We start from the raw sequence: 16864 nt of genomic DNA, 5'->3' as shown, positions 1-16864 counted from the left end.
GGGTGATGTCCAGGGAAAAATTATGCAGCTCTTGAATTCCCCCCCAGCCCCATGTGTATGAGCCTTAGAGGCTACTCTAGCCCATACTCTGCATTAATTCCTTTCATGGTGACCCTCAGTACCTAGCAAGTTACTCAAACTAGACACAGAATTTCCTCAATAGTGCTTGACTGTATGCTAAGATACAAATTATAAAACCAATATTAGAGGGCTTGTCTTCAGTGCAGCATTAGTTCCAGTCACCTACACCCAAGTTAACTCCTTTTGAGTTAGCTTACTTCAAGTGAGAGTAACACTTGAAACACTGCAAAACACTCAAACTGTATAGAGTGACTTGATTAGCAACACTAAGTAGCTGAGTCCCTACTGCATTACTAGCTTGAGTGTAAGCAGCCCTCAATCTTCAATAGACAGCCCCCTCCTGGGCCAGCTAGCTCAACTTTAAAGTACTACTTAAATCAAGCTAGATATTTTTACGTGTGCACAGAAGTCAGGGTAGGTGCAAGTTATACAACTGCTGTGAAGAAATGCCCAAAGTAAATTCAAGCCACACAAGGAAATTCATAGTTTACAAGGCCAGAAGAAACCATTCCAATCATCTAGTCTGACCTCTTGTATAACACAGGCCACAGAAATTCCCCAAGCATAACATCCAATCTTGATTTAACAATTTATCAGTGATGGACAATCCTCCACGACCTTTAGTAAATTGTTCCAATGGTTAATTACTCTCACTGTTACACTTGCACCTCATTTCCAGTCTGATTTTGTCTAGCTTCAACGTCTACCCATTGGAGTATGTTGTACCTTTCTTTACTAGACTGAAGAACCCATTATTAAATATATCTTTACAGCCTAAAAGTATCTACATAGGAAAGGAATCAAATCACCCCTTAACTTTCTCTTTGCTAATAATAAAATGAGATAAGGTAGGTTACCTTTGATACTGATAACTGGGATTTCACATCCAGTGTCTGTATTAACAGTATCATAGGAACTAAAAACTGCAGCGGGAGGGAACTCAGAGGACAGAATCTGGCCCTGAAAGAAAGCTTCTAACTTTATAACATGTTCACAACTAACCTCAACGCTATTTTGTTAGCTAGTGTGGAGTTTCCCTTACACCTCATCTCCGTTTGTCAGGAAATATAAAATGCAGTGTTAGATTTTGCACACTAACAAACATTTCTTGTGCTTGTTTCAGCTTCTTTCTAATGTATCTCATTAATAAGGATGAAACTGAGCACACAGGTCAGGTGAGTATGAAGTAGAATTTTCAGAGCAGGCTAAAATGAAGCATAAATTCATATTTTCATCTTCAAAGTCTGAGTATGAAACTTCAGTCTTGACATCACCACACTATTCAGCTAACCCTTCCCAACACGAACTACTAGCATTGCGAGGCTGCCATCGGTAGGGGATGCGGAGTTAAGATTGTGGTCTGTTATAAGGTGTGGGGCTGGCAGAGCAAAGGGTACATACTTTTAAATATACTTTTTGTATCAAGTAGCAAACAACAACCCTGTTTCACAATGTAGTTTTTGTAAGTTAATTTAATTTGTAAAAATAAGCCATTATAAAACCTTAGACCCATAGAATTGTTTCCTCTTTTTAAAAAATGCATTGTTCTGAAATTGGTTCTAGTTATTTTCAAACATGCAACTGATTCATGTTTAATTGTCCAAGTTGGGAGAAAATACAAAGAAGAAACAAAGACCATCAGATTTTTTAAAATGTGTATAATTGAAGATACTAATATGAGGATATTTATTCAAAAAAAGTTTGACAGGTTCAAAATTAATGGGACAAATATTTTAACTTTCTCTTTAAGGATTTTTTTTTTAAGTTTAAACAAATATAAGTACAATTTAACACAAAAAACTTTTAATTAGGAAGGCTTAATTTGCAGTACAATAGTTGTTAAATGCATATTTTATATTGGATGTGTCCAAGGTTTTCTAAAAGAATATTTTTGTACATTTAAAAGATGAAGTTTCAGAACAAAGAAAAGTCCACTGGTAGCTAAACTGATTTACAAATTTATTTAGTTGTATTAGTATGAAGCCTCAGTACACATTTAATTGGCTTAGCCTGATTTTGTAACTTACCCTATGAGCTAAAAACAGTTTGTGCCTGTACATGGGGGGTTTGCACTGGGATAAAGAAATTGATTTAATGACATTGGTGTAACATTTCATAGACCATGACTGAGGGCTTGTCTACACTACCGCTTAAGTCAATGTAACTTATGTCGACTGCATCGACTGAAAACAGCGTCCACGTATTCTGCCTCTCATTGAGGTGGAGAAATTTGCAGCACGTCAGACATGTTACAGCAGAGTAGGTGCAGCTGTGCCAGTGTAGCACAGTAGCATAGATTAGCCTTAAGAGACACTTCTCTCACTATGCCCTGAAAATTTACTTCTGGGTATTTACGTACAGAAAGCTGCACAGTTAAACTTTATAAACTTATTGTTGAAACCTGTGCTAAAGGTTGTATAATGTCCTCTGCCATCAGTGGTAATATGTGTACATTGTAAGGACAGTACTAATTATGGTTATTTTGTATAAAGCAATAACTGAAAACAAACATATGTTAAAACTAAAACACCTTTTTTTTCCTTTTACTGTTTCAGGAATCTTTTGTATGGAAAATGTACCAAGAAAGATGCTGGGATTTCTTCCCAGCTGGAGATTGCTTCCGTAAACAATATGAGGATCAACTTGGATAAACTTATCATGAAAGAAGCTAATATGTTAATGAAACGTAAAACAATTATCTTTTATAGTGTAATTGAAAGATCACATTTGTTTATCATCTCTTTACTGTGAACTTGTTTAAAATCATCCACTTAGGATTTTTGTGCCTAGCAGATAAGACAAGGGCCTTATAGTCTGGATTTCAATTTTCCTTTTGAGAAAAAAAAAGGGGGGGGGGAATCTATACATTGAAGACTTAGTTACCTTAAACTTTCCAATTCAAACAGAGACTGAAATTGTAACCGTTTTTGACCCAATGTTTGGTGGTATAGTTGAAAGGGCTAAAAGAGACATCATTTCTTAAATGCACAATGTCTGAATCTTAAGCACTTGAATGTCAGGTGACTATGACTCACATTGTGAAATGAAACATTTTAACTGCAGTCTAATTTTTCCCTTGGGTATTTGCTAGTGAATGTATCAAGATACAGCTTGAAAAGCTTTAAGCAGTCAAAGAAAAAATTTCAAAACACTTTATCGACCTTGAAATATCGATTAAGTGCCTTAAAACCTCTGTAGACATAGCTATGCAAGGTTTTTATTTATGTTAGTGTTTTAGATTGACAGTTCTATTAATTAGTTGTGTTGATTTTCCATCGTACTGTATGAAATTGCACATGAAGGTTATTCATATACTTCTTTCAATAACAGCTGGTAAAATGCTGCTGTTAAAAGGCCAAAATTAAATAATGCTTTACGGTCATCTGTAAGTAGTGAAGTGCTACCTTTATGCATTTTTCTTCAAATAAAATTAAATGCCCGCTGCAATAACCAAATAAATAGTAATTGGATTGTCTTCGCCTTATTACATAATAGAAAGCTGATACAACACAGGATGCACAGTTAAACACACAACTATATTTACTAACACTATTTTATTTTTGGAACTATAGATAGCAAGTAGAAGTAAAAACAAATGCTCTGTCAGCGTGTATTATTTTGCATCTTACATTATAAGCACAGGTTTTTGAAAAAATCCTGATTTCATTACAAGATCCTTCTTAATGAACTCAATTGTAACTTTAGACCTTTTTGTTTAGAGAACTCTTAGATAGTAACATTCATTCAGAATTTATCCAAATGTGTTATTTCAGATATTGGCTGAAATAAAAGTATGCATTCAGTATATTAAATCATGGAGATGAAGCAACTAGTTCGGTGAATTCTTGTAGACTGATATTTTGTACTTAACTTCTGCCATGTTCAGTTACTTGCATGACAATGAAATGTGGGCTTTAGGAAATCATACTATCCAACCAATCTTCAAGCTCTTCCTCAGTAACGTTTTTAGATGTAGTTTTCTGCTGTTCAGATGCTGAACTTGTTTCTTCAGTCACATCCAACTCTAGCAGAACTAGGAAAATAAATACAGGAAACAATTCGATGTAAAAGTTTATCTTTGCACTATGGAAACTTCTGAGATATTAGCATTTTGCTTTTCAGTGCTTGATTGAATAAAAAGAAAGGATGACATTTAAATGTCGTGTATGTCAGCTAACTGGGAGAAATCACAAAAAAGCAGGTGAGTAAAGCAACCAGTATTAGGTGGCTGCCATCTGACTAATTTGCTGGATTTTTTTTAGGGGCACTGTAAAACAAGAGCTTATAGCTTCTAACAGGGCTAAGTTTCCAGTCTACAAGATTCCTAACTGATCCCGACTCCACTCCCCTACAGAGATCTATCTTGTCTCGTGTCCCATGCAGACTTCCTCTTATGTGAGAGATCAGCAGGAGATTATGGCAGCAGAGCTCCTTTTGTGATTATTAGCGGGGTATCTTAGTGACTACACACTTACGTTTAATTTTGTTTTTCACTTAATGCAAATTTCCTAAGAAAACATGAAATATCACAGAAATCATTCTCAGACGTGCTATTTCAAGGGCTTTTTTTTTTTACACTCTGTAGTAACAGCTCAAGGTTTCTTGCTCTGTTCATGGTGGCAGCTTCTCAAATGTACAACCTTAACCTCAGAATTTTTAACAAACAGTAAAATCACCAGTGTGAGAGAAGCTGTAAATTACAAGTTCAGTTTCACATCTTTTGGGGGTTTTTTGGTGGAAAAGCATGAAAATGAACATTTAAACATCTCTTTATTGAACTATTTGAGAAATGTTGCAGGCTCAGCAAAATCCTGCCAGCTACATCCTTTTCTAAAGCATTAAGGGACCATGCAGACTTCAGTATGTATAGGAAAGCTGCAATTAATATATAACTAAATCAACACTTAACTTTTAAAGTGTAGACCAAGTCTTAGACAAGCTTTATCTTAACTAAGATATGTCAGTCAGCAGTGTGGGAAAAAAACAAGCCCACACCCCGACTCACATAGTTATGCTGACAAAATCCCAGCATAGATGCAGCTCTGTCAATGGAAGAGTGGTTCTGTCCTTCGTGGTAGTGTTTCCACACAGGGGGCTATACTAGCATAGACTCCATAGTGCAGATGTTGCCATAGGGACCAACATAATAAAATGTACTGGAGTTTCCTAGTCAGGAATTTGAATACATAAGTCCAATCGGTATTAGGATAATTTTCAAAATATGAAAGCCTTACTACATCTATGCTTTCCACAATCTATGCTGAGCCAAGCTATGCAGGTACAGCACTTTTGGTGAAGATGGAGGAATGATGAAAATTGGGTTTATAAGAGGCATCTAGCTTCAGTCTTTACCTACAGAGGTTCATCTCCCTAATTATATTTCATTATGAATTAGTAAATGATGTCAAAAATCTTTTGTAAAAATAATGGAATCATAGTAATATGACACCTCGTTACTGGTGAGAATTTGGAAGAGATAACCAATTGTTTTGGTGTGGATTAGCAAGTTTCTACTGTACTTCCCTTTAGTGAAATTTACTGAAGATGCTTATACCCATTCTTAAATCCTAAAGCTTTGGAAATTATGTTAGTTAATATTACTCTCATGAATCAGACATAATTGCAGTTAAGAATATATTTTTCTAAAAAAAATGTAGAAGACAAAAGTTTAAAAAATATTTTAAAACCTGTAATCAGAAACAAACCCCTTTGTTTTTCCCCCAGACTTATTAAAAGGTTCTATTTCTGTGGAGTAACTGAGTAATAGCACTGCCACTAAAAAGTGTATTGAAATCTTTCATTGACAGAAAACTCCCGAGCAGTGAGCCGTTGTTTAAACTTTGCCAACTAAGGTACCTAAGGTTCCGCTTTGCAGAAGAGCTTTATTGATCTCTTAAAATGTTTAAGATGAGCATGCTGACTACAGTAAAGTTCTTCATTGATGTTACTCATTGTCCTTGAAGATGAAAATTCCATTAAACTCTTCAGTGTAACATCGCTTTCTGTATTATAGGGTGGAAACGTTTCATCAATTATGTATACCAGTTTTCTGCCTAATGTGTCTTCTATAAAACATAATGTGTTTTGGCAGATACATCACTGTGTGGTCTGCTAGATCCAAAAGCAGCATAGTAACTACTGCTGAGTATCTTGCTGTTGACAGGACATTTTTCAATTCTAGCTCAGATAGAGAAGCAAAAATATCTTGCAGGTAATAGGATCTTGTTCTGCCACGTTATTAGCTGTACCCTTGCTAACTGATGTTATTCATTTCTAAGGTTATTAACTCATCTAGAGTGGAGGTCCTTGGGGCCTAGGGAGGTTGCTGAGGGGGCTCTACAGCAGTGAGGAGGGAGGCATCTGTGTTCACTATCAGGCACAATTCGGTCAGGATTTCTGCATGCAAGTCCTGACTGGCTCCTCTTCCTTCATTCTGGGAACTAAACCCTTCCCCATCTCACAGTGAGCTGCATCTTGTGGATGCTAGGTCCTGCCCTTTCATTCACACAGGGGACATAACATCTATAACAGAGCTGGGGGAGGGGAGTAGAAGGAAGCTGACACAAAGCCTAGAAGTAGCTCTATGCTCAGAGTCCAACAATTTGAGTCCAGCAATTCTGCTTGGGAAAGAGAGAGGGGTACACTTTGAGGAAAAGAAGGCTGAAAACAGTCAAAGTGGTCAGTTACCTAGGGTCCTAAAGGACTATACACACTATGGGCATTTTTTTAAAGCAGCCTGAAAAAAACTGAAGATGAACTGAATAAAAAGACAGTTTAAGATCCAAAATTATTTATCTTCCCAGACCTGATTTTAGCGCTGTAGAATTTTTTCTGCTATACTTGGTGCAATCACTGCTAAGTAGCATACAGTAGGGAATACGACTTCCTGCTCTATTATATTTATGGGATCACCAGTTACTACTGGCAAGACATACAACTCAGTCCATCACATTTCATCCTATTTAAAAATAGTGTCTATTCCTTATAGGCCTATTCTTGGAAGTCAAAGTAGTAGCATATTGTAGTGAGTACATTTTCTAAATAATGTGTGTAGAATGAGCCAAGTTACGAGCCAGAATATGATCTAGTACTGAAAGGCCTAATGCTGGAAAGCACCATATTACACTATGCTATAAGTAGTAAAAAAAAGTTGGGGCAGAGGAATGCATTTGTTCTACTACAATATGTATGAAAGACTCATATAAAGTTCAGTTTTCATCATGATTTTCAACAACAAGCAACTGCAATAAGTTTTGGAATGTCAAAGTACTAAACAAGAGAGAGGTGCCTCTCTGAAAGGTCACCTCACAGGGAGAGTGAGAATGAACAGATGTGTTCCTACGCAACTCCAAATCAATGACATATACTGTCAGGGATATGGGGATGATTAGAGAAGCATTGCTGACTTACTCATCAGGAGTTTAACTAAAAGCATCACTACAGAAAGAACATACAAACTAAAAAGGAGTTAAAAATATAAATCTCACCATTTTCCATTTTCAAATCGCTCTCAGCTGTCGTGTTGTAGGTTTCTGACAGGAAGTTGTTTTCTACATGAACAGGAGCATCTAAATTTAGCAGTAAATCTAGTTCTTCATCCAAATTATCTGCCTCTTGCTGTGACACAGAACAGCCTCTCGGAAAGGATTCTGAAGAAGTTGTTCCAGATCCATCTTTACTTAAAGGCATCAAATGGACAACAGAATCACTAACAGGATCAGAGATTGATGCTATTCCACTTTGACCCAAAGGTGGTTGTAACTGAGTCACTCTCCTCTTGCTGTCTTCAATACTTTTAGATTTTATCTGTGGGAGTTCTATGGGTGTTGATGCCTAAGAGTACAAGAAAAGACTTGGGTCTTCATTAGGGTGAACTCAATTGTTACAGTTGAAATTTTAAAAAGACAGTACAATAATTCATGACTCCCACATACAAATCACTTAATTAAATTCAATGGAACAGATTTTAAAACGGCAAGGAAAGTAAATTAGTACCAAAGTAAATTTGAAAATATTTGCACAATATCATCTATATGTAAAGGTAACTGTGCAATATTTTTTAAATGAACTATGAGGTTAAACTCTGAATACACCAAACAGCAGCTAGTAACGGGCATACAGTACATACAGGGAGGGAAGTAATGCCTGTAGTTGCACACATTCAGTCCCACTGGAATCAACCTGAAATTAGTAGAATTGCTTGGGTGTCACTGAGGGGAGAATTTGGCCCAGTAATTAGCCTACTGTCTCTGATTTAGGTTTTCCCTCCAAAGTACCACATACTGAATCATTCTCTGATGTGACACTGTGTAGTTTATGAGGGATTTTTGGTAATATGTGTATGACCAATATATGTGACTCAGTTTACCCACTGACTTTGTATAGCGGTGAAACTGCTTGCCTAGAACAGGGGCTCAGAGGTAGTCTGTCCAGATGCACAGTCAAGCACTGAATGGATATATGCACGTATGACTGAAAGACCCAAAGACTGGAACATTAACTTCTAATGATTGGTAGCCCAGGATGGGCTGAACGCAGTGGAAACTGGATGGGAACAAAAACAGAGTCTGAGAGACTGTGTTTTAAGGGTGCTGCCTGAGACACAGGAAATGTCTACCCTGCAGCTGGGAGCAAGCATCCCAGCTTGCACAGACACACTAGTGTTACTGGGGCTCGAGCTAGTGCTCTAAAAATAGCAGTGTGGATGCTGCGGCTCTGATGGCTGCTGAGGCTCTCTGAGCTGGGTATGAGCTCAGGTGGCTAGTCCAAGTCACTGCCAGAGCTTCAACTTCCACATTGCTATTTTTAGTGTGGTAGCTCGAACCCTGCCAGCATTAGTTTGTCTACCCAGGCTGGGAAGCTTGCTCCCAGCTGCAGCGTATACGTGCTCACTCAGGACTGAGGAAATCGCAGACTCAGAGACTGACAGAGGGACGGAGAGCCAAGAGGGGTCCTAGGAGAGCATTGTACGTTGGTGCAGTTGCTTCTGCCAATATGGACTCTGACTTAGGTTAACCTAGAAAAGTGAAGCTTAAGGGTTCTCAGATACTGTATTCCAGTTAACTAAGAAATGCTACCTTGTTCTGAAAAAGCTATGCTATGTCACTGCAAATACTTACTGGAGTGCATTGGGCATCTGCTATAGATTACCGGATCAGAAGGATGATGTAGACAAGCCTTTCTTCGGACAACTAACTGAAGTTTCCAGTCACAAGCCCTGGTTCTAATGGGGGACTTCAAAATCACCCTGACATCTGCTGGGAGAGCAATACAGCAGTGCACATACAATCCAGGAAGTTTTTGGAGAGCGTTGGGGACAACTTATTGGTGCAAGTGCTGGAAGAATCAACTAGGGGCTGTGCTCCTCTTGACCTGCTGCTTACAAACAGGGAAGAATTGGTAGGGGAAGTAGAAGTGGGTGGAAACCTAGGCAGCAGTGACCATGAGATGGTTGAGTTCAGGATCCTGACAAAAAGAAGAAAGGAGAGTAGCAAAATACGGACCCTCGACTTCAGAAAAGTAGACTTTGACTCCCTTAGGGAACTGATGGGCAGGATCCCCTGGGAAGCTAATATGAGGGAACAAGGAGTCCAGGAGAGCTGGTTGTATTTTAAAGAAGCCTTATTGAGGCACAAGAACAAATCATCCTGAAGTGCAGAAAGAATAGCAAATATAGCCTGCGACCAGCTTGGCTTAACAATGAAATCTTCGGTGAGCTTAAACTCAAAAAGGAAGCTTACAACAAGTGGAAATTTGGACAGATGACTAGGGAGGAGTATAAAAATATGCTCGAGCATGCAGGGGTGTAATCAGGAAGGCGAAGGCACAATTGAAGTTGCAGCTAGCAAGGGATATGAAGGGCAACAAGAAGGGTTTCTACAGGTATGTTAGCAACAAAAGGAATGGCAGGGATAGTGTGGGACCCAACATAGTGACAGAAGATGTGGAAAAAGCTGAAGTACTCAATGCTTTTTTTTGCCTCAGTCTTCACAGACAAGGTCAGCTCCCAGACTGTTGCACTGGGCAACACAGTACGGGGAGGAGGTGAGCAGCCCTCAGTGGTGAAAGAACAGGTTAAGGACTATTTAGAAAAGCTGGACATGCACAAGTCCATGGGTCCAGATCTAATGCATCCAAGGGTGCTGAGGGAATTGGCTGATGTTATTGTAGAGCTATTGGCCATTATCTTTGAAATTCATGGCAATCAGGGGAGATCCCGGACGACTGGAAAAAGGCAAATATAGTGCCCATATTTTAAAAAGGTAAGAAAGAGAACCCGGGGAGCTACAGACTCACTTCAGTCCCTGGCAAAATCATGGAGCAGGTCCTCAAGGAAGCCATTTTGAAGCACTTAGAGGAGAGGAAGTATCAGAGGGGTAGCCGTGTTAGTCTGGATCTGTAAAAGTGGCAAAGAGTCCTGTGGCACCTTCTAGACTAACAGACGGAGCATAAGCTTTCGTGGGTGAATACATCTGACGAAGTGGATATTCACCCACGATAGCTTATGCTCCAATACGTCTGTTAGTCTAGAAGGTGTCAAAGGACTCTTTGCCGCTTTTGGAGGCGAGGAAGGGGATCAGGAACAGTCAACATGGATTCACCAAGGGCAAGTCATGCCTGACCAACCTGATTGCCTTCTGTGATGAGATAACTGGCTCTGTGGATATGGGGAAAGTGATGGATGTGATATATCTTGACTTTAGCAATGCTTTTGATATGGTCTCCCACAGCATTCTTGCCAGCAAGTTAAAAAAGTACGGATTGGATGAACGTACTATAAAGCGGATAGAAAGCTGGCTAGATTGTTGGGCTCAACATGTAGTGATCAACGGCTCGATGTCTAGTTGGCAGCCGGTATCAAGTGGAGTGCCACAGGGGTCGGTCCTGGGGCCGGTTTTCTTCAATATTTCTATTAATGATCTGGATGATGGGATTAATTGCACCTTCACCAAGTTCGCAGATGACACTAAACTGGGGGGAGAGGTAGATATGCTGGAGGATAGGGATAGGGTCCAGAGTGACCTAGACAAATTGGGGGATTGGGCCAAAAGAAATCTGATGAGGTTCAACAAGGATAAGTGCAGAGTTCTGCACTTGGGAAGGAAGAATCCCATGTCCTGCTACAGGCTGGGAACCGACTGGCTAAGCAGCAGTTCTGCAGAAAAGGACCTGGGGACGAGAAGCTGGATACGAGTCAGCAGTGTGCCCTTGTTGCCAAGAAGGCCAATGGCATATTGGGCTTTATTAGTAGGAACATTGCCAGCAGATCGAGGGAAGTGATTATTCCCCTCTGTTCAGCACTCATGAGGCCACACTTGGAGTATTGCGTCCAGTTTTGGGCCCCACGCTACAGAAGGAATGTGGACAAATTGGAGAGAGTCCAGAGGAGGGCAACGAAAATGATTAGGGGGCTGGGGCATATGACTTATGAGAAGAGGCTGAGGGAACTGGGGTTATTTAGTCTGCAGAAGAGAAAAGTGAGGAGGGATTTGATAGCCTTCAATTACCTGAAGGGGGGTTCCAAAGAGGATGGAGCTAGGCTGTTCTCAGTGGTGGTAGATGACAGAACCAGAAGAAATGGTCTCAGGTTGCAGTGGGGGAGGTCTAGGTTGGATATTAGGAAACACTATTTCACTAGGAGGGTGGTGAAGCACGGAAATGGGTTACCTAGAGAGGTGGTGGAATCTCCATCCTTAGATATTTTTAAGGCCAGGCTTGACAAAACCTTGGCTGGGATGATTTAGTTGGTGTTGGTCCTGCTTTGAACAGGGGATTGGACTAGATGAACCTCCTGAGGTCTCTTCCAACCCTAATATTCTATGATTCTATTGCTTCCCAAATGGTGAGCAATCTTTAAACAGGAGTCTGAACTCAGTGGGACTTGCAGAGGAGAGCACACAGGGAAAAACAGGATAGCTGAAGCCAGAAAGCGTAGTCTCATTGGAGAGCTGTGGAGCTCACCTTTGGGCTGGCCAATAACAGAGGTACTTAAAGAGAGACTGTGTACAGACTGGGGCATAAAACATACCCTATAAATCTGTAACACACCCCGGCATGTAGACATGGTTTTGACAAGTTTATATTTTAATTTTTCAAAGGTTAACACAGCAATATTAAATAGAAAATTTGCAAAACAGTAGCAAAGAGTGAACCAAGAAATACCCACTCTTTACCTTAAAAAAAAAAAGAGTACTTGTGGCACCTTAGAGACTAAAATTTATTTGAGCATAAGCTTTCGTGAGCTACAGCTCACTTCCCACTTAGAGGCAGTTTCTTTGCTCCTTTGGAGCTTCTTGGAGATTGTGCTATCACAAGTTATATCACAGCATAGCCCAATGGCAAAAGAAAGATAAAGATTAAGTTAAATATTACAATATGCACTGAACGACCCTATCTATCTGCACATACACACTGTAGGAGGAATCAAATACATTTACAACACAGATTGTCTTTTATTTTGTTTGAAAAAGAAAATAAGTTTATTTAACTAATAAATTCATCCCCTTGGAATAATTAATACCGGGAAAAGAAATAAATTCTAGGCTTGGCATTTTGGTTGCAAGAACAGAACTTTACTTGAAAAAGAACTATATATGAAGATTCCTTTATATACTCTACATCTGGACACATACCTTTCAGCTACAGTAAGAAAGAAGTTAGCTATTTAATTGTCTGAACAACCCTACAAAAAGAAAATCTTTCCTATTAGTGTCATACATCTTTCCCTTTCTAGAACAGATTGATTTTGTTGTCGTCATTTTTCTTCAGCTGCTGATAAACTGCTCTCCAAATGTAACCTCAAGACAACCATTTTTAACTCAAGACTCTCATTAGTTCTCTTCCCTCTATGTGAATGATATTTTGTTTTCCATAGCCTGAAGAAAGCATTTTGCTGAAATGCTGCTACCTAATTTTCTATACCCTGAATAGAAGTAACCTTTTTCTTCAGCTGTTTGATTGGCAGTTCACATTCTGACAACTGACTCAAATTTTTTTTTAATAAAACTGTATAACACTTATATTATGCCATATCTGATCAGGAAGTTAATTTTTTTAAAAGATTACATATCAAATTAGTTTCATTTAAAAAAAAAACCCAAACATTCTTAAGGATAGTGAAAACAGAAACCAGTACTGCAACTGTATAGTTACCCTATGACAAACATCAAGGATCCTGGCCCTTATTTCTCCTATTTACTGAACTATTTAAATCTTCCTGTAATTTTATGTGCAACCAGAGCATTACCTGCACCATTTCAGCAGCCACATTCAACCGGAGATGCAGAGGAAGCTCCTGAAGGGCCTGGACCAAAGACTGGCAATCAACGTAAAGTGCAGAGAGCTGAAATACAATTAAACGCACAGAAAACTTGCATAAATAAAATTAAACTAACAATCCTCCCGCTTAACACTGTTTTGAAATTACATCGCTGCTCCATTAGGGAACATGCTCGTTTAAAGTTGTGCAATGCTCCCTTATAACGTCGTTTGGCTGCCTGCTCTGTCCACTGCTTGTAAGATTCTGTGGAAGAGCAGCTACTTTACAAGGGAGCATTGCATAAGTTCCTCTTCTCCGCCTCCTCCCGCTCCCTCCCAGTGCTTCCCCCGCCGCCAAACAGCTGTTTGACGGTGCTTAGGACTTTCTGGGAGGGAGGGGGAGGAGCGGGGGCACGGCATGCTCCGGAAAGGAGGTGGAGTGGGGGTGGGAAGAGTGGGCCTGGAGTGGAGCAGGGATGGGAAGAGGCGGGCCTGGAGCATCCCCCCAGCAATGTCGGCGCCTGTTTTTCTGGGGGGGAAGCTGCTGCGCAAGGTGTTTCCTAGCATCCTTGCCTGCAGCGGATTGTGCCTGTGTGGGGTAAGCCAAGGGCACCTCCCAACCACAGTACAGTACTGTACAATAAATAATGCCTTTTGTCTGCCCCCCAAAAAATTCCTTCGAACCTAACCCCCCTCATTTACGTTAATTCTTATGGGAATATTGGATTTGTTTAACATCGTTTCACTTAAAGTTGTATTTTTCAGGAACATAACTACAGCATTAAGTGAGGAGTTACTGTATTCCAAAACTCTGCACAAGGAAAGTAGCTATATAGCAATACATATCTAAATCTATAATAAACTTGCAGTAATTTCAAGTGTTGTAGGGATTAATATATAGATTTAAAACTGTGTATGTACAGTGTAGCTTGGCAAAATGACAAGTAGATTTATAAAATACCTGCAAAGCAAAGGAATCATTTAGGGTGGTTTAAAAGGCAATAACTAACTAGGAGTAAGAAAATGGAATTTTAAAGATGGTAAGCTTAGGATGCCTACTTGGCAATACAATGAAGATATACAGAAGGAAACTATCCTTTACCAGCAGTATAATGCTCTAAGTTTTTACCTAAATCTTAAGACCAAAATCTGTGGTCGTGACATGACTATGCAACTTTCTACTATGTATGAGCTACGGAAGGTCACATGTACATGGTTGTTTGGTGAGCTGACACATCCAAAGGAAAGGTAAAATTGCGGCTCCCCTTGTTCAATAAAGATACACCGTCCCATGCATCAGAGCTTACTATTTTGATTGCTATTGTCTCTGAGGACTGCCCAAACAAAAATGATAGAACTCTGAAATGAAGTTCACCCAGGGAGAAGAATCAGGCCAGTACTGATTTGCAACAGAGGTAAAATATTACCCCCAAAACACAAGATGTTGAGATTGTGATAAAGGGCCAAAACCAGTGAGTGAATATTATTTTTGAATGGAGTTTTCGCTAATGAATCAATGGCCTTATCCAAAAAAGATTTTAGATAGACAAATGCCCTATGTAATGTTGAACTTCTCACCTGAAACAATAGCTTAAACTCTGTGTAAACATCAAATTTGAAAACAATAATCCTATCGCTAGAAATTTAAGCTAAGGTCACTTGCCATCACCACAATTACATTTAATGGGAAAATATGCTTGAAAATTGAATATTCAAAATACCTAATGTTCAAAAGTCTATGACAAAAGGTGTTTGGTCCATATGCATGTGTAGAACAGGCAATCTCAAATGATTAAAAGCATTGTCAGAATTTTACTGAAACCTGGATAAAGTTTATCCCTGAGTTGATTACTTGATATTCCACATCTCTAGGACATAAGGACTTTAAAAAACAAACAATCTTACAAAAATGTTTCCGAAAGACTGACATTCTTCCTAACATCTGCTGCCATACAAAAGCAAACTTCAAGATATTATGCAGAACAATTTTTGAAAACTAAAATGTCTATATTTTAACCCAATGTGCAAACACATTAAAAGACACTACAAGCTTTTTGAAACAAATGCTTAGGTAGAAAGTTATTTGAAAACACACCACATTACCTTCCTCTTACAAATGCTTTGTTCTGTAATGCACTTGGTGGGTTTAATATTTTATAGTCAATTGTAATGCTTTTGTTACCATTTATTTTAAGCCTTATTTCTCACTTCCTCTTATTTAAAACGAACTACAACAGAGGGTCCTGAGTTGTACCTCTGTTTATGGATTTTAACCAATCATAACTAAAGCAATAAAAGAGTGTCTGGATGCAATAGTATTAACAGCTCCTCAAATATCTAAATCCTGATGTCCGATTTCCAGTATTGGGGGTAAGAAAAGACCTATTGTGCCTCATACCTCATTGGTGCCAATAATTATTATTCTTCAACATTAAGTGATCATTCAAAATGCATTAGTGCTCCTCACTAAGAAAATTCTTGAGCACACAGAGCCTCAAAAGAACTTTGATCTCAATAAAGTATTAAGCAATCTCCTGGACAACACTGCTATTACACCGCAATGAACTAGCACTTCAGAAAACCTGGCATTCTTGTCAAATACTAAAGAGGAGACTGGAATCTGCACACAGAGCATGGATGAGGAGAAAAAGGGGAATTTTGACATTTAAATAACTCCAGGAGTTGCTAAATTGTAAAGTAAAAATGACTATTTTTTTTAAAAACTGTTAAATGTAAATAATGCTTTTCAAAGAACTAGAGTGTGAGAGGGAAGAGAAAGTGAATGGAATGGAGAAGGATTAAGAGAGAAGCGGGGAAGGGTAAATGAAAAGATGACGATGGTGGTACAGAGAAGCAAAATAGCATAAAAGGAAGGATTCAAAATTTTCAAAGGAATATTTTACTCTAGATGATGCTCTATCAAGAGACAAGAAAGGGATCAAAGGAGCAATTCACCAAAGAATACAAAGGCCATGAAACAGCAGAAGTATTTTGTTCAAGAAAGGAAGAAACAGCAATGATATTTGCTGCTGAAATTACCATCATCACTGGCAAGAATGAAAAACATGCAAATTATTTCAGAACATACCCTTGATTTTAAAATGGCACATTAACAGAGATGGCAGCTATCAAATATATCACCTCCATTTTGTCCACGTTTGAACAAAATCCACTGCATTTTCTACAATTGATAATTACAATGAAATGAGAGGTCACACATGTTCATTTCACTGTTGCATTTCATTCTACCATTTTCAGTCCTTTCTAAAACTATCAGACAACAGCACCAACCATTTTATAGTTATTTTTGTGCCTTTTCCCCACTTATTCTGTCCTGTTGTGACTACTTCTTTCCAACTTATAATTCTATAGCCATTCCTTGTAAATACTGTGCAGACAGACAGATCTGATGAGGAACTGGGATTAGGGTTGCCAGGCATCCAGTTTTTGAATGCCTGGTCGAAAAGGCACCCTGGTGGCTCTGGTCACCACAACTGACCAGACAGTTAAAAGTCTGGTTGGCAGT

General features: G+C 39.0%; 2 protein-coding genes across 2 annotated transcripts in view; one reads left to right on the top strand and one right to left on the bottom strand.

Moving 5' to 3' along the window:
• The window catches only part of RYR3 (ryanodine receptor 3), a 529369-nt gene extending 525816 nt beyond the window's left edge, over positions 1–3553 (top strand). The window contains exons 104-105 of the mRNA XM_043516837.1: positions 1205–1256; positions 2637–3553. Coding sequence (XP_043372772.1) covers positions 1205–1256; positions 2637–2732 — 148 coding nt within the window. The 3' untranslated portion in view covers positions 2733–3553. The remainder of the gene's footprint in view (positions 1–1204; positions 1257–2636) is intronic.
• Positions 3554–3616: 63 nt separating this feature from the next.
• The window catches only part of AVEN (apoptosis and caspase activation inhibitor), a 172877-nt gene continuing 159629 nt past the window's right edge, over positions 3617–16864 (bottom strand). Inside the window, exons 4-6 of the mRNA XM_038405166.2 lie at positions 13328–13423; positions 7569–7914; positions 3617–4114 (exon numbers count right to left, since the gene is read on the bottom strand). Coding sequence (XP_038261094.1) covers positions 3996–4114; positions 7569–7914; positions 13328–13423 — 561 coding nt within the window. The 3' untranslated portion in view covers positions 3617–3995. The remainder of the gene's footprint in view (positions 4115–7568; positions 7915–13327; positions 13424–16864) is intronic.

This window comes from Dermochelys coriacea, chromosome 6 (genome assembly GCF_009764565.3).
Source record: "Dermochelys coriacea isolate rDerCor1 chromosome 6, rDerCor1.pri.v4, whole genome shotgun sequence".
Taxonomy (NCBI): domain Eukaryota; kingdom Metazoa; phylum Chordata; order Testudines; family Dermochelyidae; genus Dermochelys; species Dermochelys coriacea.
This window is presented reverse-complemented; position numbering and strand designations above follow the sequence as displayed.